General features: G+C 38.2%; 1 protein-coding gene across 8 annotated transcripts in view; it reads left to right on the plus strand.

The window, feature by feature from the left end:
- The window catches only part of PHKB (phosphorylase kinase regulatory subunit beta), a 276,065-nt gene that overhangs the window by 203,362 nt on the left and 46,472 nt on the right, over positions 1-26,231 (plus strand). For all 8 annotated transcript variants that reach the window (XM_043600811.1, XM_043600810.1, XM_043600812.1 and 5 more), the window contains 2 exons: positions 21,767-21,822; positions 22,348-22,441. In XM_043600811.1, the coding sequence (XP_043456746.1) occupies positions 21,767-21,822; positions 22,348-22,441 (150 nt within the window). The remainder of the gene's footprint in view (positions 1-21,766; positions 21,823-22,347; positions 22,442-26,231) is intronic.

The following is a 26,231-nucleotide window of genomic DNA, read 5'->3' on the forward strand; positions in this document are numbered from 1 at the left end:
TTGGTTTTTTTGAAAGAGAGGAAGCTAGTAAGTGAGCAGGGGAGGGGCAGAGAGAATTTTAAGCAGGCTCCACACCCAGCATGGAGCCTGACATGGGGCTTGATCTCACAGCTACACCCAAGCACCCCCATATATTGATAGTTTTGATTTGGTGTAGATACAACTTAATTGTCCATTGCCTGTTTCAGATTGCATTATCCTGTTGCATACCGTACTTTTTAAGAAAATAATTGAATTAGAAATGTCAGAATATAAGGCCCAAGAAATGTATCTTTTTTTAGTTTAAATTTATTTATTTATTTATTTTGAGAGAGATGGAGACAGCACAAGTTGGGGAGGGGCAGAAAGAGAAGGAGAGACAAAATCCCAAGCAAGCTTTGTACTGTCAGCACAGTGCCTGATGCAGGGTTCGCACACACAAAACCATGAGACCATAATCTGAGCTGAAACCAAGAGTTGACACTGAACTGACTGAGCCACCCAGGCGTCCCAGAAATGTATATTTTGAAAATCACTTTCAGAAGCTAGGAGAAGGCAATATTCGTATAAATAAAAATTTTCATATAATTTAATAATTTTCATAAATGTCATGAACTTTAATGGGAAAGTCTTTATATTTTATTTTTCTCCTTATTTATTTTTGTGACCATCTTATTATTTTCATCAGTCTTATTTAAAACATCTTCCATAGTGAGAGCCTACAGTCAGGAGAGCCAGATGCTTTATGAAGATGAATTTTAAGGGACACTGTGGCATGGTCAGATAATTGACACTGATTATGACTCTTCTAATCATATTATTAATTAGAGACTGAAGAAACTAATAAAGTCAGCCCAATATATGAGTTAAATATGGGAATGAAGAGCGAATAATCCTATATAGTAGAGCATGATCCTTTCCTGTTGCCCTAGGTCAAAATTGTTAACAGTGGGAGATAAGAGTTTTAAGTTCTAAGAAGCGTTTATAAACATAAAGATTAAAACTAGACTAATGGATTCTAGTATATGCTGAGATCCTTGCTGCTAATTCTGAAGTGAACTATTCTTCTGAATCCCAGAAGTCTAAGAAAAAAAACCCATTCCAGGCATTAAGTCACCCAACTTTTTCCCCCTCAACCTTTAACCTGTTCTGTGTTGATATCCATTCTTCTATATTTCAACCTTTTTCTACTTATTTCTTCTTCTGAATCTATAAGCATGTTTTATTGTCACTTGACCTAAAAAAAATATTTCCTCAACTATGTCTCTCTTTTTTTTAATGTTTTTTATTTGTTTTTGAGAGAGAAAGAGACAGTGTGTGAGTGGGGGTGGGGCAGAGAGAGAGGAAGACTCAGAATCCATGAAGCAGGCTCCAGGCTCTAAGCTGTCAGCACAGAGCCCGACGCAGGGTTCAAACTCATGTACCACAATATCATGACCTGAGCCAAAGCCAGATGGTTAACTGAGCCACCCAGGCGCCCCCCCCCCCCACTTTTTTATGTTTTTAATTTATTTTTGAGAGAGAAAGAGACAGAGTATGAGCAGGGGAGGGGCAGAGAGAGAGAACTGTGCCTCTGACTTCCCTTGTCTCCTTCCATTCAGACATTGTGGGAAAGTACTTGCCACCATCTCCTGTTTTCTCAACTCCCAGTCACTCATTGTACAGCATCAGGCTGCTTATACTACCACTACACTAAAACCACATGCAAAAGGTTACTAATTACCTTCTAATTGATATATCCAATGATCTCTTTTCAGATTTAACTGTGTTTGCCCCCAAGACATTCAACACCATTGAATACTCCCTCTTTCTTTTAAACTCTATAAAAGTATAGAAGTGCTTTTGATTTCTCTCTGCTTATGTGACTACTTCTCCCCTTCCAAATCCAGTCCTGCCAATTCTATTTCCTAAATGTTCTTGAAATCTTTCCATTTGCTCCTTCATTCCCATTGCTATAGCCATGTCACCATCATCTCTCAACTACAGCCTGCAGCTAACCTCCTTGTGTCTACCCTGCCATCTTCAAACCATGTCTATATGGTAGCCATCCTAATATAAGTTAATATAGATAAAATACTTGGGCAGGATCTGGCCTATATAGTATGTTCAATATATGTATTCAATACTATTATCCTAAAAATGTAAATTCCATTGCCTTTTTTTTTGTTTGAAACCCTTTCACTAGTTTTTCATTCCACTTGGTTGAAAACTGAATACGTTGTTGACTCAGTAAGCCCTGCTAGGCCTGACTTCCACCTTAATCTCTTATCATTCTTTTGCTTGCCTGCTTTGTTCCAACCATTCTCCTCTCAGTTCCTCAAATCTTTCAAGTGTTTCCATCTCAAGGCCTTTGCACATGCTATTCCTTCTGCCTGAAGTGCTCATTACCACATCTTGTTCCTTTTTTGTTACTGAATTCAGTCTCAAATTTAATGACACCCCCTAAGAGGATTATTTTCTGATCATCAATCTAAAGTAGCTCCTATCTTCAGTCACTCTATTATATTACCCTTTACATTTATCCTGGCATTTATCATCATTTTTTATTATTTAATAATGTATACATTTATTTATTTTTTAATTTTTTCTCCACCACTGAAATGTAAGTTTCATGAGAGAAGGACTTTGTCTTATTTGTCTGATACATAATAGAAGATAAATACTTACTAAATAAATTCATCAATGATAAGTTTTTATCTTTTAAGAACAAACACCTCAGATACCTTTACTATAAATTTCTTCTCATTTCTCTAAGGCTAAATTAGATGCTCCCTCTTTTGCCCTCAGAGCAACCTTTAAGAGCACACTGTATTTAGTATCCTACTGAACTCCATGTATAGTTTGTCTTTTCTGTTATATGGGAACTTCATGAAGGTTAGTGTTTCTTCATCCGTCTTTCTGCCATCCCTGGTGCCTGCCATGATGTCTGGATGAATGAACGAATGAGAAAACCCTTTAAGGCAGGAGCATTTCTAGTACACAACACTGTTGAATTGTGCTAAAAAGCAATGGAAGACATTTAGGTTTACTCTGCTAAGAGTGATCGTTGAGTGTCTCCTCCATAGTCAGGTACTTACTGAGAATCCACACGAGAAACATTTTGGCCTCAACCAGTGAAGATAGCTGTATATAGCTAAAGGCTTGCTGGATTCCTCTGTCGCTGTTTGATCTCTAATGCAGTGGCTATTAATCTTGCCACACTTTCTCCCTTGCACTGTCTTACCAGCCCAAACTTCTTGTCCTTGGGATGAGTATATAATGCCGAAAGACAAAGTAGCACAGGTTTTTATATTCCTCTCCCTTTAAACCACCCTTCTTAGGTGGCTTTCACATTGCAGTAACTGCATATGTCCATTCATTTCCACTCCTATGTGGAATCGCGTGTTTGACATTTCCCTAGCATACTGACATGTTGACTGTACAGACGGTAAGATGAAGCAGTCTGACATAGTAGAGAGAACTTTGGACCAAATCAGTCCAGAGACCTGGATTCTGCTGCTGGGTCTGCCATTTCCTCTGTCTGGGCCCCAGTGTGCCTATCCATCAAGTGGATTACTGATTTTTATCAAGGAAACCTGTTTTCACACAAAATCTTAGGCAGAATCTCAGCATATACAGTAGTTCAAAGTTATGCTGCTCTATGTTAATTATACTGGAATTAAAATTAAAAAAACAAAAAACAACAGCAACAAAAAAAATAGTACTGCTCTGTCTGAAGTGGAGTCCTGACACCTAGTCTTTCTCATAGACATCCTCATACCTTTTTCATTACCCACTTCCCAAGTCCCAGGTGATAAAAATCTGACATTTTCATCTCACACAACAGGTAACTAATCTACTCAGTATACCCAAAGGGAAAAACCAAAGCAAGTTCATTTGCTATATACTTGCTTCCTTTCCCTCCATGAATCCAAATAGGGGGTTTCCTTTTGTCAACCATATAGAGGCCTTTCATTGGTGGTAACTGGGGACCTGAGGCCCTTTGAAACAACAGAAACCCTGAGAGGAAAATGAGTAGCGTTTTGAAGACTATGCTTCTCCCTTTTGCCTCTGCCTCCCCTGTCTCACTTCATCTTACCAGTCTTTCCTGATGTTGTGTTTCTAGAAGTTCTCATAATATGTTCTTCCCTCTGGTTGTGATTAAAGCTGTATGAACACCATGAGTCAGCCTTTCTCCACCTGGGTCGAGTAGTCATTTTAGCGTTGTTTCCAAGAAGTAGCAAGATCTTTCACACTGTCATTTCTTTAAGATAAAAATATAGAAACATCCTGTTATAGCAAGTGCTTACAGAGGAGTGAAAACAGTTTTACAAATCAATTCATTGTGACAAAGTGATGATCAGTATTCTCTTCCAAGATAATTGCACTCATTGAATGTCCTGCTGTCAAAAGACATTGTCTAATTTATTCATTCCAGCATTTGAACCTATGTGTCTGAGGTCTGGGAATACTTTTTAAAATTCATTTGTTTTCCTCTTAAATAGGAAGCTTATATTATCAGTAATGCAGCATATAAATACAAGGATCCTACAGGGCCATTTTTTTCCCCTGGCCAGCTCTACTCTTAAGCTGAGGTTAGCTTTTTAACCATGCTTGATGTTGTTATTCCTCAGGTATTTCTACTTATCTTTTCTCTGCTTCCCTATTAGTTTTCTCCATGTTGCTGCTTTGGCTTGGTTGGAAATGTCAGAACAAGATGCCAATGTGTTCCAGTCAGGATGTGCCTGTGTTCAAACTGCTGTATCCTGTTACTTGGCTCCTACAGGAAAAATACCGCGGTTGCAGTGTCTCCAGTTGGAATTGAGATGTATAAAGCATCTGCTTGGTTTCTTCAGCTAATGAGGTTTTGCTGAAAAATGAATGTAATGAAAAAATGCTGGCTATTGGCAGGACCTACTGAGGAAGGCTAATGAGCATAAATGAGTTTCTGTAAGGCCCCAAAAGCAGAGGCATAGAATGTTTCAAGTGCACCACCCTTGAGGCAAGACCAGCCTTGGATGAGGTGTGACCCGTTTATTTGTTGGCTTCTTTTTTCTTTCCTTCTCTCCCTCCTCCCTTGCTCTTCTCTCAATAAAAGACCCATTGAAGCCAACCACAATAGATGATTTTATGCAGCATAAGGCATTTAAAAAATAAAGCTTAGACTAGGGTTCAATACAATGTTCCAAAAGTAAGAATTATGAATTCTACATACTGTTATACATTATTTAATAGAAGAGATAATTTTTAAATTTAATTGCCAAGAATGTAAGAATTATATGCTATCTTAAGAGACTCTTAAAAACTGAGAACAAACTGAGGGTTGATGGGGGGTGGGAGGGAGGCGAGGGTGGGTGATGGGTATTGAGGAGGGCACCTTTTGGGATGAGAACTGGGTGTTGTATGGAAACCAATTTGACAATAAATTTCATATATTGAAAAAAAAAGAATTATATGCTATCAAAAAGCAAATTAAAAATAGGTATTTTTTAAACAACAGTTGGAATTGAGTTTTCTTAAAACCTGATCTCAAATGGATGAAGAGTGGACTGTTGGGTCACAATGGCTTTTGCTTGCCACTCTGCCCCCCATGATTGTAACACATTCCTGCAACCACGTGATGGTTAATTTTATGTGTCAGCTTGACTGGCACACACTGTGCCAAATATCTGGTCAGACATTCTGGATAAGGGTGAGAGTATTTGGGGACAAGATTAACATTTAACTCAGACTAAGCAAGTCAGATTGCTTTCCCTAATGTGGGCAGACTTCATCCATGTAAGCCTGAATAGAACACAGAGGCTGACCCTTCCATGAGTAAGAGAGGAATTTCCCTGCCTGATGGCCTTGAAACTGGGACATCAGCTTTTTTCCTACCTCTGGATTTGAACTCAGTATTGAGCCTCCTGGCCTATCAATTCTCCTGGGACTTGCACTGCAAATCTGGGAACTTACCAGACATCATAATTACCTGAACCAACACTTTCTTTTTTTTTTTTTTAACGTTTATTTATTTTTGAGACAGAGAGAGACAGAGCATGAATGGGGGAGGGGCAGAGAGAGAGGGAGACACAGAATCAGAAGCAGGCTCCAGGCTCTGAGCCATCAGCCCAGAGCCGACACGGGGCTCAAACTCACGGACCGTGAGATCGTGACCTGAGCTGAAGTCAGAGGCTTAACCAACTGAGCCACCCAGGCGCCCCCCAACACTTTCTTTTAAAATTTTTTGTTTGAAATTTTTAAGTGTTTATTTTATTTTTTGAGAGAGAGAGAGAGAGAGAGAGCACGTGCAAGTGGGGGAGGAACAGAGAGAGAGGGAGAAAGAGAATCCGAAGCAGGCTCCAGGCTCTTAGCTGTCAGCGCAGAGCCTGACATAGGGCTCGAACCCACGAACCGTGAGATCATTGCCTGAGCCGAAGTCGGATACACCCAGGCATCCCCTGAACCAGTTCTTAATAGTGAATCTTTTTCTGCTCTTTACACAGACACACACTCTATCATTTCTGCTTTCTGGAGAACCCAGACTACTGCAAACCACAATAGCAGTTAGCATATAATCTATGAAATATATACTATGACATGTACCATATTGACTTTGGACATAGACATACCTGCAGTCAGGTTTAAGCTCTACCACTGGCTACACATATGACCTTTGACAAATTATTTCATCTTTCTCCATATCAATTTCCTGATCTTTAAATATGGGAATTCTTGTGACACTATATAACATAGTTCTTAAATAATACATAGCAGGCTATCAAGATATACTAGTTTTTTGACATTCTAAACTGGACTTCAAAACAAATATAACCAATAAAATAATAATATAAATATTATTAATAATTTTAATAAATCATGTTATTTCCATGAATGAGTTGTGCAGGCATACCTCAGAGATATTGTGGGTTTGGCTTCAGACTACTGCAATAAACCAAATATCTCAGCAAGCAAGTCAAATGAAATTTTGGTTTCCCAGTGCATATAAAAAGTTACGTTTACCTATACTGTAGTCTGTTTAGTGTGCAATAGCATTATGTCTAAAACAACACTGAATATACCTGAATTAAAAAATACTTTATTGCTGAAAAATGATAATTAGCATCTGAGCTTTTAGCAAATCGTAATCTTTTTGCTGATGAAGAGTCTTGCCTTGATCATGATGGCTGCTGCCTGATCAGGGCGGTGGTTGCTGAAGGTTGGGGTGACTGTGGCTATTTCTTAAACTAAGACAATAATGAAGCTTGCTACATTGATTGATTCTTTCATAATGATTTCTCTGTAACATGTGATGCTGTTTGGTAGCATTTTACCCGCCGTAAGACTTCTTTCAGAATTGGGAACAATCCTCTCAAACCCTGCTGTTGTTTTATCAACTAGTATATGTAATATTCTAAATCCTTTGTTGTCATTTCAACAATCTTTATAGTATCTTTGCCAGGAATAGATTCCATCTCAAGAAACCACTTTTTTGATCATCATAAGTAGCAACTCGTCATCTGTTAACGTTTGATCATGAGATTGCAGAGATTCAGTCCCATCTCCAGGCTCCACTTCTCATTCAGTTCTCTTGCTGTTTCTACCACATCTGCAGATATTTCTCCACTGAAGTATTGAACCCCTCCAAGTTATCTGTGAGGGTGGGAATAAACTTCTCCCAAGCTCCTTTTCATGTTTGTATTTTGACCCCTTCCCATGAATCACGAATGTTCTTGATGGCATCTAGAATGGTGAATCCTTTCCAGAGGGTTTTCCATTTACTTTGCCCAGGCCCGCCAGAGGAATTACTATCTATGGCATCTATAGCCTTAAGAAATGTATTTCTTAAATAATAAGACTTGAAAGTCAAAATTACTCTTTGATCCATGGATGTTGTGTTAACATACATGAAAACATTAATCTCATTGTACATCATCAGAGCTCTTGGATGACCAGGTGCATGGCCAATGAGCAGTTATATTTTGAAAGGAATCTTTTTTCTCTGTGCAGTAGATCTCAACAGTGGGCTTGAAATATTCAGTAACCCATGTTGTAAACATATGGGCTGTCATCCAGCTTTTCTTGTTCCATTTATAGTGCACAGGCAGAGTAGATTTAGCATAATTCTTAAGGGCCCTAAGATTTTCAGAATGGTAAATGCACATTGGCTTCAATTTAAAGTCACCGGCTGCATTAGCTTCTAATAAGAGAATCAGCCTGTCCTTTGGAGCTTTAAAGCCAGGCATTGACTTCTTCTAAGTAACTTTCAAAGTTTTAGATAACATAGAAGGTGGTTTTATCTACACTGAAAACCTTTTGTTTATTGTAGCCACCTTTATTAATTATGTTAGTTAGATCCTCCAGAAAACTCACTGCAGTTTCTACATCAGCACTTGCTGCTTCACTTTGCACTTTGATGTAATGAAGATGGCTTCTTTCCTTAAACCTTGTGAAACAACCTCTGCTAGCTTCAAACTTTTCTGCAGCTTCCTCATCTCTCTCTGCCTTCTTAGAATTGAAGAGAGTTGAGGGCCTTGTTCTGAACTAGGTTTTGGCTTAGCGAATGCTGTGACTGGTTGGATCTATCAGGACTACTAAAACTTTCTCCATATCAGCAATTAGGCTATTTCACTTTCAGATCATTTGTGGCATAGCACTTTTCATTTCCTTCAATAACTTTCCCTTTTTTTTTTTACAACCTGACTAACTGGCACAAGAGGCCCAGCTCTCAGTCTGTCTTATATGCCTTCCTCACAGAACTTAATCATTTCTAGCTTTTGGTCTAAAATGAGAGACATATGACTCTTCCTTTTACTTGCATACTTAGAGGCAATTGTAGGGTTATTAATTGGCTTACTTTCAACATTGCTGTATCTTAAGGAATAGGGAAGCCTGAGGAGAGGGAAAGAGACAGGCCAGTCAGTGGAACAGTCAGAACACACACAACATTTATCAGTTAAATTTGCTGCCTTTTATGGACACAATTTGTGGCACCCCAAAACAACTACAATCATAACATCAAAGATCACTGATCACAGATAACCATAACAACTATAATAATAATGAGAAAATTTGAAATATTGTGAGAATTACCAAAGTGTGACACACAGACACAAAGTGGGGAAATGCTGTTGGAAAAATGGTGCCGATAGCCTTGCTTTATATAGGGTTACCATACTTCAATTTGTAAAAAACTTAATTATCTGCAGGGGCCACAAGTAGGAAGGAGAGACACTTCACTGAAAACTTAAATAATTTTGAAATTTTGAACCATGTGAATTAATTATCTGTTGAAAAATTAAATTAAAAACAGAACAAGGGGAAGTAAACCATTAGGGCACATTCACATTAAAGTTTCTCTGTATACCCTTAGAAAGTTGTATTACACTGTTTTATTTATAGTTCCCAGCTGCAAATCTCCTAGCTTTGCTGCTTTGACCTGATTTGGGTAATTTAAAAACTAGAATCTAGACAGATGTACATGCAGTGCTTTAATTATCATAGTTTAAGTTTTTAGCAAGATCAGTTAGTGTTAATATGGGTAGTGCCTATCTTATGGGCAAGTTGTGCTATAAAAATTTCTACTGTACACTTAAACCTGGTTAAGATGGTAAATTTTGTGTTATGTGGTTTTTATCACAATAAACCTTTTTTTTTTAAATTTTTTTTTTCAACGTTTATTTATTTTTGGGACAGAGAGAGACAGAGCATGAACGGGGGAGGGGCAGAGAGAGAGGGAGACACAGAATCAGAAACAGGCTCCAGTCTCTGAGCCATCAGCCCAGAGCCCAACGCGGGGCTCAAACTCACGGACCGCGAGATCGTGACCTGGCTGAAGTCAGACGCTTAACCGACTGCGCCACCCAGGCACCCCTATCACAATAAAACTTTTAAACCTAACTTGATTCATTTGTAAAGGTGAAAGTTTTAAATCAGAATATTTCCAACTACAGGTTGTTGGTTCTCGATCATGTGATTAAAATGACCTGTGTACATTCCTTGATGGCTTATATAAATGTGTACACTATGTTATGATTATTTCCCTTTGTTAAAAATAGCAATATTTGTAAATATTTGTGTGTATTCAAGGAGTGATTTGTGTATTATTAATAAATGTAAACAGCAATACTTTAAAAAACAAGATTCTTCTTTCAGACCACCAAGTGAGCACTGTCTTTCTTTTAATATAAGGTGGTGTATACATGCTAGGTAAGAAAAGTGAACACATGGGCCCCTTACGGGGTTCACTCTGTAGTTATATAGACCACTTAAAACCATGCAAAAAGCCTTCCAATGAGATGGTATGAATATTGTCAAGTGACTCATACAGACCATACCTGCTCTTGCTGACAGGAACAGAAGATTTCTGGGCACCTTGATGTTTGGGGAGTTTATAGAGGACACTTTTGAAAAAGTGGGTCAGGATCTGTATAGACAGGAAGAAAAGAGCAGTTCAACTGTAGAATAACAGAAGAACAGTAGACAGAAACTTGAGATGGACAAGAATGAACTGTTTTCAGTGGAGTGCTCTCAGGCAAACAGATGGGAGAGAAATAAGGGAACCATAGGTAGCAGTGACATTGTAAAAGGTCTTCTGGAAGTTGGGGCTTTATTTGGGAAGCACTGGTTTTAGAGTATGGAAGTGATATCGTAAACATTACATAGATATATGTTTACTCACTCATATTTCCTCCCTTTTCTTCATTCATTCAACAAATATTTTTTGACCACTTCCTTTGTGCAAATCACTGATATAAGAAAATTAGCCTGACCATAAAGTACGGAAGATGGGCAGAGGCAAGTATGAAACAGAAAGTCAAGGATTGTGGTTATACTTCTGGAGTTGATGAGAAGGCTAATGTTTTTTGAACACTTAAGAGGATATGTGAGATACTGTGTTAAATGCTTATATGTGCTCTCTATTATCTTCATAATCCTATGAAATAGATACTTTTATTCCAGTGTACCAGTGAAGAAACAGGTTTAGCGAGGTTAGTTGACACAGAGTATCACAGAACAAATAGTGTAAATATCATGTGTTTAGGAGATCAGTAATATTTTTTTATTGATTCTCCCCCTGTTTAGTAGGCATATTACATATCATTATTCCTGTTTTAGAGATAAACAGAATTGAGGTACTTGCTTGGGCAGTCATTTAACAAATAGTAAGCACCAACTATATGCTCAGGTTTTCTTCTAGGCAATTGGGGCATAACAATGGATAAGATAGATCAAGGTTCCTGTCTTTAGGAAGTTACTTTCTGGTGGGAATGAATAACACTGAGCATTTATGTAAATAATGTAATATAATTTTTGGAGCTGGCAAGTACTATGATGTAGACAAAATAAGTAAGGTAAAATGATAGAGGGGCTGGCTGCCTTAGAGAGAAGGCCTTTCTGTGGAAGGGATAATGGCTGAGACCTGCATAACAAAAAGGCATTCTCCAAACAATTGGAAGGAAAAACATTCCAAACAGAAGTTCAACAAGTGCAGAGGCCCAGTGATAGGAACACAGCTGGCATGTTCAAGCGACAGACACAACATCTTGTGGCTTAAACATGGTGAAGGAAGGGAGGAAGAATGAGTAAGAAGAGGTATGCTTGGAGCTAGGTCATGCAAGCCATGGTAGGTCATGGTAAGCAGTTTGGTTCTTATTCTGTGGGCAATAGGAAACCACTGGAGAATTATAAACAGAGTGTCCATGTATGTATGCCTGGAGGTGGGGTGGGGTGAGGTGGTGGTGAGATGGTATGATTTACACTTAAAAAAAATTATTTAGTTAAATTTTTGTTAGTTAACATACAGTGTAGTATTGGTTTTAGGAGTAGAACCCAAAGATTCATCACTTACATATAACACCCAGTGCCCATCCCATCAAATGCCACTTCCTGAAAAAAATCTCCTCATTGCTGTTTGCAGGATGGGGGACTGTGCATGGTGAGATAAGACTGAGGTTGTTACACAGTTAATTGATCAACTGAAAGATCATGGTGACTTTGAGTAGAGGTTGGTAGCAGAGGTGATTGTGACAGAAGTGATGTGTTTGAGACATGCTTTACAAGTGGAACCATATAACTGATTGGTGAATTCACACATTAGATAGGCAGACACTATAATGTTTAAGAGATAGATGAAATTGCCCAGATATGAATTCCCCCTTTTCCATTTATTATCTGTGTGATATTGGCTAAGTTTTTAACTACTCCATGCTTCAGTTGTCTCATCAGTAAATGAGAATAATAATAGGAACCTACCTAGTATGGGTGTTTTAATGAGTAATTTACTATGGTTACATAGTCCTCAATAAGTGTTATGTTGTTGTTGTTGTTGTTGTTGTTGTTGTTGTTGTTGTTTAGAAGGTTTGAAGGAAAAAGGAATTGAGAATGACTTACATATTATTTGCCAGATCAAATGAGTACATAGTGTGGGGCCTTAAAGACACAAGAAATACTTTGCGGATGAGTCGTTCTAAAGATGGAATTCAGTGGCTCAGTCTTGTCCATAACAAATTTAAGGCATCTATTAGATGACCCATATCGTGCCAGGATAAAGTAATAAAATAGGATTTGTATGTGGATCTTTCCAGTCTTAACACCCACCCTTTTCCACTCTCTGAGAGACAAAATAAGTGAGTGAATATGAGCACAGATTCTGCAAACTTGTTGGATCTGTTTTTAAAAATTTTTTTTAAATATGAAATTTATTGTCAAATTGGTTTCCATACAACACCCAGTGCTCATCCCAACAGGTGCCCTCCTCAATACCCATCACCCACCCCCCCTCCCTTCCACCCCCCATCAACCCTCAGTTTGTTCTCAGTTTTTAAGAGTCTCTTATGCTTTGGTTCCCTCCCTCTCTAACCTCTTTTTTTTTTTCCTTCCCCTCCCCAATGGTCTTCTATTAACTTTCTCAGGATCCACATAAGAGTGAAAACATATGGTATCTATCTTTCTCTGTATGACTTATTTCACTTAGCATAACACTCTCCAGTTCCATCCACGTTGCTACAAAAGGCCAGATTTCATTCTTTCTCATTGCCACGTTGTATTCCATTGTGTATGTGAACCACAATTTCTTTATCCATTCATCAGTGGATGGACATTTAGGCTCTTTCCAGAATATGGCAATTGTTGAGAGTGCCGCTGTAAACATTGGGGTACAAGTGCCCCTATGCATCAGCACTCCTGTATCCCTTGGGTAAATTCCTAGCAGTGCTATTGCTGGGTCATAGGGTAGATCTAATTTTAATGTTTTGAGGAACCTCCACACTGTTTTCCAGAACAGCTGCATCAGTTTGCATTCCACCCAACAGTGCAAGAGGGTTCCCATTTCTCCACATCCTTGCCAGCATCTATAGTCTCCTGATTGGTTCATTTTAGCCACTCTGACTGGCATGAGGTGGTAACTGAGTGTGGTTTTGATATGTATTTCCCTGATGAGGAGCGATGTTGACATCTTTTCATGTGCCTGTTGGCCATCCGGATGTCTTCTTTAGAGAAGTGTCTATTCATGTTTTCTGCCCATTTCTTCACTGGATTATTTGTTTTTCGGGTGTGGAGTTTGGTGAGCTCTTTACAGATTTTGGATACCAGCCCTTTGTCTGATATGTCATTTGCAAATATCTTTTCCCATTCCGTTGGTTGCCTTTTAGTTTTGTTGGTTGTTTCCTTTGCTGTGCAGAAGCTTTTTATCTTCATGAGGTCCCAATAGTTCATTTTTGCTTTTAATTCCCTTGCCTTTGGGGATGTGTCAAGTAAGAAATTGCTGCAGCTGAGATCAGAGAGATTTTTTCCTGCTTTCTCCTCTAGGGTTTTAATGGTTTCCTGTTTCACATTCAGGTCCTTTATCCATTTTGAGTTTGTTTTTGTGAATGGTGTGAGAAAGTGGTTTAGTTTCAACCTTCTGCATGTTGCTGTCCAGTTCTCCCAGCACCATTTGTTAAAGAGACTGTCTTTTTTCCATTGGATATTCTTTCCGCTTTGTCAAAGATTAGTTGACCATACATTTGTGGGTCTAGTTCTGGGGTTTCTATTCTATTCCATTGGTCTATGTGTCTGTTTTTGTGCCAATAGCATGCTATCTTGATGATTACAGTGTTGTAGTAGAGGCTAAAGTTTGGGATTGTGATGCCTCCTGCTTTGGTCTTCTTCTTCAAAATTCCTTTGGCTATTCAGGGCCTTTTGTGGTTCCATACAGATTTTAGGATTGCTTGTTCTAGTTTCGAGAAGAATGTTGGTGCAATTTTTATTGGGATTGCATTGAATGTGTAGATAGCTTTGGATAGTATTGACATTTTGACAATATTTATTCTTCCAATCCATCAGCATGGAATGTTTTCCATTTCTTTATATCTTCTTCAATTTCCTTCATAAGCTTTCTATAGTTTTCAGCATACAGATCTTTACATCTTTGGTTAGGTTTATTCCTAGGTATTTTATGCTTCTTGGTGCAGTTGTGAGTGGGATCAGTTTATTTGTCTTTCTGTTGCTTCATTATGAGTGTATAAGAATGCAACTGATTTCTCTACATTATTTTGTATCCTGCGACTTTGCTGAATTCATGTATCAGTTCTAGGAGACTTTTAGTGGAGTCTGTTGGGTTTTCCATGTATCATATCATGTCATCTGCATAAAGTGAAAGCTTGACTTCCAGCATTGCCAATTTTGATGCCTTTGATTTCCTTTTGTTGCCTGATTGCTGATGCTAGCACTTCCAACACTATGTTAAACAACAGTGGTGAGAGTGGACATCCCTGTCGTGTTCCTGATCTCAGGGAAAAAGCTCTCAGTTTTTCCCCATTGAGGATGATATTAGCTGTGGGCTTTTCATAAATGGCTTTTATGATGTTTAAGTATGTTCCTTCTAGCCCTACTTTCTTAAGGGTTTTTATTAAGAAAGGATGCTGAATTTTGTCAAATGCTTTTTCTGCATCGATTGACAGGGTCATATTGTTCTTATCTTTTCTTTTATTAATGTGATGTATCACATTGATTTGTGAATGTTGAAACAGCCCCGCAGCCCAGGAATGAATCCCACTTGATCATGGTGAATAATTCTTTTTATATGCTGTTGAATTCGATTTGCTAGTATCTTATTGAGAATTTTTGCATCTATATTCATCGGGGATATTGGCCTGTAGTTCTCTTTTTTTGCTGGGTCTCTGTCTGGTTTAGGATTCAAAGTAATGCTGGCTTCATAGAATGAGTCTGGAAGTTTCCCTTCCCTTCCTATTTTTTGGAACAGCTTGACAAGGATAGGTTTTATCTCTGCTTTAAATGTCTGGTAGAATTCCCCTGGGAAGCCTTCTGGTCCTGGACTCATTTGTTGGGAGATTTTTGATAACTGATTTAATTTCTTTGCTGGTTATGGGTGTGTTCAAGTTTTCTATTTCTTTCTGTTTGAGTTTTGGAAGTGTGCGGGTGATTAGGAATTTGTCCATTTCTTCCAGGTTGTCCAGTTTGTTGGCATATGGGTTTTCATAGTATTCCCTGATAATTGCTTGTGTTTCTGAGGGATTGGTTGTAATAATTCCATTTTAATTCACAATTTTATCAATTTGGGTCATCTCCCTTTTCTTTTTGAGAAGCCTGCCTAAAGGTTTATCAATTTTGTTTATTTTTTCAAAAAACCAACTCTTGGTTTCATTGATCTGCTCTACAGTTTTTTTTAGATTCTATATTGTTTAATTCTGCTCTGATCTTTATTATTTCTCTTCTTCTGCTGGGTTTGGGGTGTCTTTGTTGATCTGCTTCTATTTCCTTTAGGTGTGCTGTTAGATTTTGTGTTTGGGATTTTTCTTGTTTCTTAAGATACGCCTGGACTGCAATGTATTTTCCTTTCAGGACTGTCTTCGCTGCATCCCAAAGAGTTTGGATTGTTGTATTTTCATTTTCATTTGTTTCCATATATTTTTTAATTTCTTCTCTAATTGCCTGGTTGACCCACTCATTCTTTAGTAGGTTGTTCTTTAACCTCCATGTTTTTGGAGGTTTTCCAGACTTTTTCTTTGGTTGAGCATTGTGGTCTGAAAGTGTGCATGGTAGGATCTCAATTCTTGTATACTTATGAAGGGCTGTTTTGTGACCCAGTATGTAATCTATCTTGGAGAATGTTGCATATGCACTCGAGAAGAAAGTATATTCTGTTGCTTTGGGATGCAGAGTTCTAAATATGTCTGTCAAATCCTTCTGGTCCAATGTATCATTCAGGGCCCTTGTTTCTTTATTGATCCTGTGTCTAGATGATCTATCCATTGTTGTAAGTGGTGTATTAAAGTCCCCTGCAATTACCACATTCTTATCAATAAGGTTGCTTATGTTTGTGATTAATTGTTTTATGTATTTGGGGGCTCCTGTATTCGGCGCATAGACATTTATGATTGTTAGCTCTTCCTGATGGATAGACCCTCTAATTATTATATAATGCTCTTCTTCATCTCTTGTTACAGCCTTTAATTTAAAGTCTAGTTTGTCTGATATAAGTATGGCTACTCCAGCTTTATTTTGACCTCCAGTAGCATGATAGATAGTTTTCCATCCCCTCACTTTCAATCTGAAGGTGTCCTCAGGTCTAAAAGGAGTCTCTTTTAGACAGACAGCAAATAGATGGGTCTTGTTTTTTTATCCATTCTGATACCCTATGTCTTTTGGTTGGAGCATTTAGTCCATTTACATTCAATGTTATTATAGAAAGATATGGGTTTAGAGTCATTGTGATGTCTGTAGGTTTCATGCTTGTAGTGATGTCTCTGGTCCTTGTGGTCCTTGCAACATTTCACTCACAGAACTCCCCTTAGGATCTCTTGTAGGGCTGGTTTAGTAGTGATGAATTCCTTCAGTGTTTGTTTGTTTGGGAAGACCTTTATCTCTCCTTCTATTCTGAATGACAGACTTGCTGGATAAAGGATTCTCGGGTGCACATTTTTTCTGTTCACATTGAAGATTTCCTGCCATTCCTTTCTGGCCTGCCAAGTTTCAGTAGGTAGATCTGCCACTAGTCTTATCGTTCTCCCTTTATACGTTAGAGTATGTTTATCCCTAGCTGCTTTCAGAGTTTTCTCTTTATCCTTGTATTTTGCCAGTTTCACTATGATATGTCGTGCAGAAGATCGATTCAAGTTACGTCTGGAGGGAGTTCTCTGTGCCTCTTGGATTTCAATGCCTGTTTCATTCCCCATATCAGGGAAGTTTTCAGCCATGATTTGTTCAAATACACCTTCAGCCCCTTTCTGTCTCTCTTCCCATCTGGAATTCCTATTATACGGATATTGTTCCTTTTGATTGTATCGCTTAGTTCTCTAATTCTCCCCTCATACTCCTGGATTTTTTTATCTCTCTTTTTCTCAGCTTCCTCTTTTTTCCATAATTTTATGTTCTAATTCACCTATTCTCTCCTCTACCTCTTCAATCCGAGTTGTGGTCGCCTCCATTTTATTTTGCACCTCATTTATAGCACCTCATTTTTATTTTTTAGCTCCTCATGAGTGTTTCTTACTCCCCTGATCTTTGTAGCAATAGATTCTCTGTTGTCCTCTATATTTTTTTCAAGCCCAGTGATTAATTTTATGACTATTATTCTCAATTCTTGTTCTGTTATATTGCTTAAATTGTTTTTGATCAATTTGTTACATCTCGCTACTTCCTGGAGTTTCTTTTCAGCAGAATTCTTCCATTTCATCATTTAGAATAGTCCCTGGAGTGGCATGGAACTGCAGGGCACTTCCTGTGCTGTGTGGAGTAACTTGTTTGGTGGGGGGGCCGCAGTCAGACTGGTGTTTACCTTACCTTACCCTCTCCCAGGGGCAGGACTCACTGTGGAGTGGTGTGGCCCCTGTCTGGGCTACTTGCACACTCCCAGGCTTATGGTGCTGCTTTGATGGCATCTGGCGTGTTAGCCAGGGTGGATCCGCAAGGTGCACAGGGGTGGGAGGGGTAGGCTTAGCTGGCTTTGCCATCAGTAGTCCCCTGGGGAGAGGCCCTGCAGCACTGTGAGGGAGGCAGACAGGCAGACCCATCGGAGGCATGGGTCCAGAGAAGCACAGCGTTGGGTGTTTGTGCTATGCAAGTAAGTTTGGTGATGGGAGCTGGTTCCTTTTGGGATTTCGTCTATGGGATGGGAGAGGGAGATGGCCCTGGCCAGCCCCTTTGTTCCCTGCCGAGCTGAGCTCTGTCTTCCAGGGCTCAACACCTCTCCCTCCGGATGTCCTCTTGCCCTCCTGCTGTCCAAGCAGAACTGTTGACTTATAACATTCCAGATGTTAAGTCCCGCTGGCTGTCAGAACTCACTCCGTCCGGCCCGTCCACTTTTGCAAGTCAGACTCAGGGGCTCTGCTTTGCGGGCGGGGGCTGCCCCTCCACCACCCCGGCTCCCTCCCGCCAGTCCATCTAGCGTGCACCACCTCTCCACCCTTCCTACCTTCTTCCATCAGCCTCTTGTCTACGCTTGGCTCCAGAGAGTCCATTCTGCTAGTCTTCTGGCAGTTTTCTGGGTTATTTAGGCAGATGTGGGTAGAATCTAAGTGATCAGTAGGACACAGTGAGCCCAATGTCCTCCTATGGCGCCATCTTCTCCATAAGATCTTGGATCTAAATTCTAGCCCTGTTGTTTGCTGTTTGCTGGATAGGTTACTTAAGCTTTCTTTGTGTCAGTTTTATTACTTGGAAAATGGAAATAATGGTTTGTTATTATAAAATAATGGTTTGTTAGTACCATACCCTGCACATAGAATGTCAAATGTTACATAAAGTGTTTGTTGCTATTGTTGGTACTTTCCAATCCTGAATATCGCTATAGAAAGGAAAAGAAAAGAATGTTCAAGACACTTTATGAAGAAAAGATTTAACAGGATTTTGGTGACAAATTGGATACGGAGGGTAATAATCAGGAGTCAAAGATGATTCTGACATTCTGAGCTGGAAGTGAGCTTGTTTGGGGTGGAGATAGGGTTAGTGAGGAGTTGAGTTTTAGAATTTTTACCTTTGCAAATAGCCAAGAGAAAATGTCCAGAAAGCACTTAAAAATATGGGCACTGGAACTCAGAGAAAGTTTAAGACTAGAAATATAAATATGAAATCATCTGCTTAGAGGTGGTAACTAAAGCTACAGAGTGATTGAGTTTGGTGAGAGAGACAAGGAAAGAGAAGTGCAATGAGTAGAAAACCAAGGACTTAAGTGTAAGGATTTCCGTCTCTAAAGGCAAAGTATGTTAGAAGGCAAAGTGCAGAATTATAGAGGCAAGAAAGGTAAGAAAATAGCTGTAGTCTATGTTTGAGAAATAAAAGAAAAAATTGGAAAGTGGTAAGTCACCTGAGGATTTCTTTTAAAAGTTGTTTGGAATTCTTTGGAGAAGAACTAGCCGTACAAAAATGGGATCATGAATGGTCCTAATGTGTTAGAATGATGGAAGCCAAAGAGATTTAAGTTGACACAGGTATTACAGCAAATCTCAACAAGGAGGAGAGGAGCAGCTGTCCTAGGAAAACTGTGAAAATAATAAGTACAACTGCAGCAAGTATTAGTGCCCTTTATTTTTGTTATGTGCCAAATACTGTGCTTAGCAGTTTTTTCTCTCCCTAAATCCTTAGCAATTCTCCAAGATAAGGACAATTATTATATTATTCTCTGCAGAAGTGAAATATTGGAAACCACCTAAATGTCCACCAAAATAAACATTCCTTAAATAAATTATGGTATGTCCATATAACGTAATGCCCTACAGCCATTTTTTCAAAAATAAGGTAGATCTATACTACCAAAGGAAGCTATCAGTGAAATACTTTTATGTGATAATAAATACCTGTTGTTCATATGTCCCAGTATACTCTAAACTCCTCATGGAGGGACACTGGGTTGTTTTCCTCTTGCAACATCAGGCCCTAACATGAGGCCTTGTATATTAGAATGCCTTGATGAGTACATAAATACAGGTAAAATGGAGAATACCAGTACCATACAGGCCTTCAGTATCTGTATGCATATGTATATGTGTACACTTCACAAACCTAAAAGCAGAAAATATTATAGTAATATTAAGGGAAATACCATTCAGAAATAGAATTTAACAACTCCTATTAGGATGTTTTCAGAGAGACTTCATTAGTTTAGACAACAATGCTGGTGCTTTGAAGAAAATGGTGAAAACAGAAAAGATGGTTCCAACTTTGGCAATGAAAGGAAGAGAATTACTGGGTTGAGATTGTACATGCTGAATTCTGTCTGTGGGTAGAAATGAGGTGAAAGGTCCCACTTGGGCTGTGGTTGAAGGCCTAAGATCAGCATAGAAGGTTTGTGAATTAGAAATTTCTGAAATGCTGAGTTTTTACAATGAAAAAATTCTTCAACCAAATATAGTCCCCTAACCAAATACTCATTATGATTCAACGTGTGTAGGGAGAATTTTAGACCTAAGTACTCTGTCATACAAATGGAAACAACATTATCCTAAACAGGTCTGTGATTCAAAAAGAAGATACCAATTTGCCAATTAGGATCTGTAAGCTGCCTTATTTATTGTTACTGAAATATCATCCGCATTCTTGTATATGTATTCATTTGTTTTTTATTTAAGAATCTCTAATTGTCTTGAAGATTGTAGATAATTGCCCACTCTAAGGTTACTCCTTTTGATGAAGTAAATACTAGATTTCATCTGAGAGAAATAAGACTTAATGTGTTAGAAATCTTGATGAGATTCTGAATAATTAATTTTTTCTCATTCTTCTGAGTAACATTAACTTTTAAGGTCTTTATCAAATAAAAATAGAACTTATGGCATTTTTAATGTATATTTATTTTTGTTGGGTTGTTATATCTCATTTTCTCCTATATATTCATTTAAATCATATGGAAGTCTGCCTGAAATGCATTTTCACGATGATTCTGGGAACCATCCTTTTGATTGTAGGATATTTACTGCTGATATATGTATTCTGGTATTTCTTGCTTTCCATCATACATAAATTCTAGTGACATATTGAATACCATAGAGGGTAACTGACTGATGGTAAATCAAACATTTTACAGCATACTATTGGGAATGTTGGATTCATTACTATAAAGGAATTATATTTGATCAGTATTTTCAGAGCTTCCTAATACTGTAATTTATTGATGCTTCTTAATGTTCTCTGTTAATTAATACATGCTCAAAATTGGGTTCATTTTAGCCGTGTATAATATATGCTATAGTGAATCTTTTCCTTACCCACACAAGAAGGAGTAGCAAATATCCAACACTATCTTTGATTAGAACTATTAAGCCCAACAGCTTGTATTTATTGAACAAAGTGTTAATTACATAGTCAACTGGGTACTTCATTCTCTAGTATAGGAATTATATATTAGAATAAAGCTATTTTGATTATAGGTGCCAAAGAAAAATTGGCTAACAAGAAAGAGAATAGCCTTATATGTGATTAAGATACCAAATGAACAGTTTTAACTCACGATCATTTTTAATAGAGAATACGTAAGCTGGGTTTTTATTTTTAGTTCCTCCCTTTTCCTCCAGAGTTAAATGATGGAAAATGACTCTCAGTCCCCAGACTACTCTTATGCATCATTCAAAATAGTCCTGACAGGCTAGCCCCTCTGGTAGCGGTGAGATTTATGGCTTTCCGTTCCTTGGTGTTCCATTACTCTGTCTACACCATCAAATTGATTAGTAGGTAGTGGAGAGCAAGGAAAGAGAGGTGACTGCATGGAGCCAGTAGGTGTTCATCATTTTAATGAACTGCTTAGAGATGGTTAATATTGTCCTTGATTCTCATTGTATCTGATGATGACTGGATCTTTTAAAATGTCCCCCCCACCCCTTATTCTGTATTACAGGGCCCACTGGAAAATGATTTGGTAGTTCACGTAGCACTCATAGCAGAAAGTCAACGGTATGAAACCCAGATGGGTGGTGTGTTCCTTTGGGAAGTGGGAGGTTGGGGGGCTTACTGCTTTATGTTGCAATATTGAGTCTCTTGGGAGAGATTAATTTCACAAACCCCTTGACAGGGTTTCAAGGATGTCTGTCATTAATGTTACTTTAAGTGCCAGAACAACAATCTTTTCATGATTAAAAATAACTTTGTTTTAGTTGATGTGAATATTAAAGACTGTGACCTGTGCCAGTGTTGTCTAGGGTGTAGTTTTGAGAAGTTAGTGCAATAAATAATGGAGATTCCCCAAATCAGTGCTTACTCTTTCTTCCAGCCCTCAGAGCTCCCATCTAATACCTTGTGAAGAACCCAAGAGGGCCTCTGGAACCCAGGGCAGATGGCATATTGCTCGTGTTAATAAACGAAAACGTTCTCCAAGCTAGTGTAGTCTCATCTCTCTCCTCCTCTTTCTCCTCCACCATTCTCCACACTTTACATGCATTGCCTAAAAATGTCTCTCATTTTTTTCCCTATTTTCTTTAGCCTTCAAGTTTTCCTCAACACGTATGGTATTCAGACTCAAACACCTCAACAGGTAGAGCCCATTCAGATTTGGGCTCAGCAGGAACTGGTGAAAGTAAGTGATTCTGCTTCTTTGTTGACTTTGTGGAGGTACTAGAGCATGATTATTACACTTAGTTTACAGTCAGGTGGCATAGTTAAAGCCCGATTCTGAAATAGGGTCATTAATCTAAAAGCCTTTCTAATTAAGTTGAAAAACCTACTTTATCAGACATTATTAACTAAACACACACACACACACACACACACACACACACACACACACACAAAAAACCTAAATTGTATGTATATACATTATATTCATAAGTCTTGTTGATTCTTACTCCCTTCTAAAGTCTATTACTGACCTAGACTGAGCACTTGAATAATGAATTAACCTTAATTTTAGTACTTGTGTGTAAAATTAATCTTTACATTGGATTTGATAATTTTCCCTTACATTAACTATTAAAGAAACCTTGTAAATATTTATTGGTAATAATTACTTCCCTTTTTCTCTTGCCTTATCATTTGAGGTCTGAAGTAATTCTACACTTTTGGTTTGCTGCGTTTCAAAGTAATTATAAAGTAACATCTGAGTTTATCTTGTATGCAGTTAAATACGTATCTGAATTGGATTAAAAGGTGACTTTTGAGGTCTTTTGCATGCACTGCTCTGCCGATATATTCAGAAATGCCTGTTTAGGAATATTCCTGCCTATTAGGGACAGGAAATTGTTGACTTCCACTAGTTATTTATAAACTATCACTTTTACTTAGTAATTATTAAAAACATTACAGGAACAAACTCTGAAGTGTTTGGGGTAAGTATTTAGAATTATCTCTCTCAAATGATCAAGGTCAGCTCATTTAGATTGATATACATGTGTGTGGTCAAAGCCTTGATGCTATAGCAAAGAAGGAAAACTTAGAGAAGTGAGGTGCACATTGCATGGGAGAAGGCAGGGCCTCAGAGCATCACTGCTAATCAGACAGGACCCTATCCATTGGCAACAAAACCAGAATCTGGGTGTCAGATTACCCAGAGCACCAGATCTTTGAGAGCTCTTAAACTTCCTTTAACAAGTTTAGAACTCTTCCCACCCTGATTAAAGAGCTAATGCTGAAATGCAAGGATCCCTAGAGTAGGTAACACTTTAAAATCACACAAAGATGTAAATGGGTTTGGAGTGGAAAAGGAGAGGAACTGAGGATCCACAAGACAAGCAGAGGAGGCAGCATGGAAGTGGAGAAAATCTAAGGCTGTAACACTGCATTTATCATTCAGTTATAGGCTATGTTTGCTGATAAACTTTTTATGGTTCTTCACTGAAAGCTCCAGAGAATAGTTACAAAGATTATTATTCTTTGATAAACATGAGCTCAAAGCAAATTAACCTGAATCTGTTTTTTTCAGGCCTAATTTATATTGCAACTTTTTTATGCTAGGTGAGTCTGTACTCTACCAGACAACATGCAGTCAGGATTTAAAAGACCAGCATGGCTCCAAACGACTTAAATGTGGCATTTTATACATTCATTAATGAACACCTGCTATGTGCAGAGTTTGTGTCGGGCACTCAGATAAAATGGCTCTATGCCCCGTTCCTGTTCTCAGTGAACTCTGAATCTATTAGTATGACAGGAAAAATAGCTAATTATAATCCACTTTGATAAGTTTATACAGGGTGCTGTGGAGATGATAGAAAGCATTCCATTAAGGGTAAGGTGAAGACTTACAACTGGTCCTTACTTATTTTATATTTTGTTGTTTTAAAGATAATATGAACAAATGGTTTAGAGTTCGGGTATGTGGTATGGTTAAAACAAGATTTGGAACCAAGGGCCTAACTTCCCTAAGCATGTATCAAGATGGAAGATTTTCTGTGGCTACAGCCTCTATGTTCCAAGCTAGCTGCTCTTTGGGATTTGTCCTCTAAGATATACTGCCTAATATATTGCTTCTTATAAGCCCAACTTTAAAAAAGTTTTAATTCCTCAGCAAAGTTGCAGGATATAAAATCAATGCACAGAAATAAGTTGCATTCCTATTCACTAACAATGAAACAACAGAAAGAGTAATCAAAGAATCGATCCCATTTACAGTTGCATCAAAAACCATAAAATACCTAGGAATAAATCTAACCAAAGAGTGAAAAATCTATGTACTGAAAACTATAGAAAGCTTATGAAAGAAATTGAAGAAAACACAAAAAAATGGAAAAAGATTCCATGCTCCTGGATAGGAAGAACAAATATTGTTAAAATGTTGATACTATCCAAGGCAATCTACATATTCAATGCAATCCCTATCAAAATAATACCAGCCTTCTTCACAGAGCTAGAACAAATAATCCTAAAATTTGTATGGAACCAGAAAAGACCCCAAATAGCCAAAGCAAGCTTAAAAAAGAAAACTGAAACAGGAGGCATCACAATCCCGGACTTTAAGCTATACAACAAAGCTGTAATCATCAAGACAGTATGGTACTGGCACAAGAACTCAAATCAATGGAACAGAATAGAGAACCCAGAAATGGACCCACAAACATATGGCTTAATCTTTGACAAAGCAGGAAAGAATATCCAGTGGAATAAAGACAGTCTCTTCAGTAAGTGGTGCTGGGAAAACTGGACAGCGACATTCAGAGGAATGAATCTGGACCACCTTCTTACACCATACACAAAAATAAACTCAAAATGAATGAAAGACCTAAACAGAAGACAGGAAGCCATCAAAATCCTCAAGGAGAAAGCAGGCTAAAACCTCTTTGATCTTGGCCGCAGCAGCGTCTTACTCAACACATCTCCAGAGGCAAGGGAAACAAAAGCAAAAATGAACTACTGGAACCTCACCAAAATAAAAAGTCTCTGCATAGCGAAGGAAACAATCAGCAAAACTAAAAGGCAACTGATGGAATGGGAGAAGATACTTGCAAACAACATATAAGATAAAGGGATAGTATCTAAAATCTATAAAGAACTTATCCAACTCAACACCCAAAAACATAATCCAGTGAAGAAATCGGCAAAAGACATGAATAGACACTTCTCCAAAGAAGACATCCAGATGGCCAATTGACACGTGAAAAAATGGCCCACATCATTCATCATCAGGGAAATACATATCAAAACCACAATGAGATACCACCTTATACCTGTCAGAATGGCTAACATTAACAACTCAGGCAACAACAGATGTTGATGAGGATGTGGAGAAAGAGGATGTCTTTTGCATTGCTGGTGGGAATGCAAGCTGGTGCAGCCACTCTGGAAAACAGTATGGAGGTTCCTCAAAAAGTTAAAAATAGAACTACCCTATGACCCAACAATTGCACTACTAGGTATTTATCCAAGTGATACAGGTATGCTGTTTCGAAGGGGCACATGCACCACAATGTTTATAGCAGTACTATCAACAATAGCCAAAGTATGGAAAGAGCCCAAATGTCCATCGATGGATGAATGGAAAAAGAATATGTGGTATATATGTATACAATGGAATATTACTTGGCAATCAGAAAGAATGAAATCTTGCCATTTGCAACTATGTGGACAGAACTAGAGAGTATTATGGTAAGTGAAATTAGAGGACAAATATCATATGACTTCACTCATATGAGGACTTTAAGAGACAGAACAAATGAACATAAGGGAAGGGAAACAAAAATAATATAAAAACAGGGAGGGGGACAAAACATAAGAGACTCTTAAATATGGAGAACAAACAGAGGGTTACTGGAGGGGTTGTGGGAGGGGGGTTGGGCTAAATGTGTAACGGGCATTAAGGAATCTACTCCTGAAATCATTGTTGCACTATATGCTAATTTGTATGTAAATTTAAAAAAAATTAATTAAAAAAATTT

This window comes from Prionailurus bengalensis, chromosome E2, assembly GCF_016509475.1.
Source record: "Prionailurus bengalensis isolate Pbe53 chromosome E2, Fcat_Pben_1.1_paternal_pri, whole genome shotgun sequence".
NCBI lineage: Eukaryota > Metazoa > Chordata > Mammalia > Carnivora > Felidae > Prionailurus > Prionailurus bengalensis.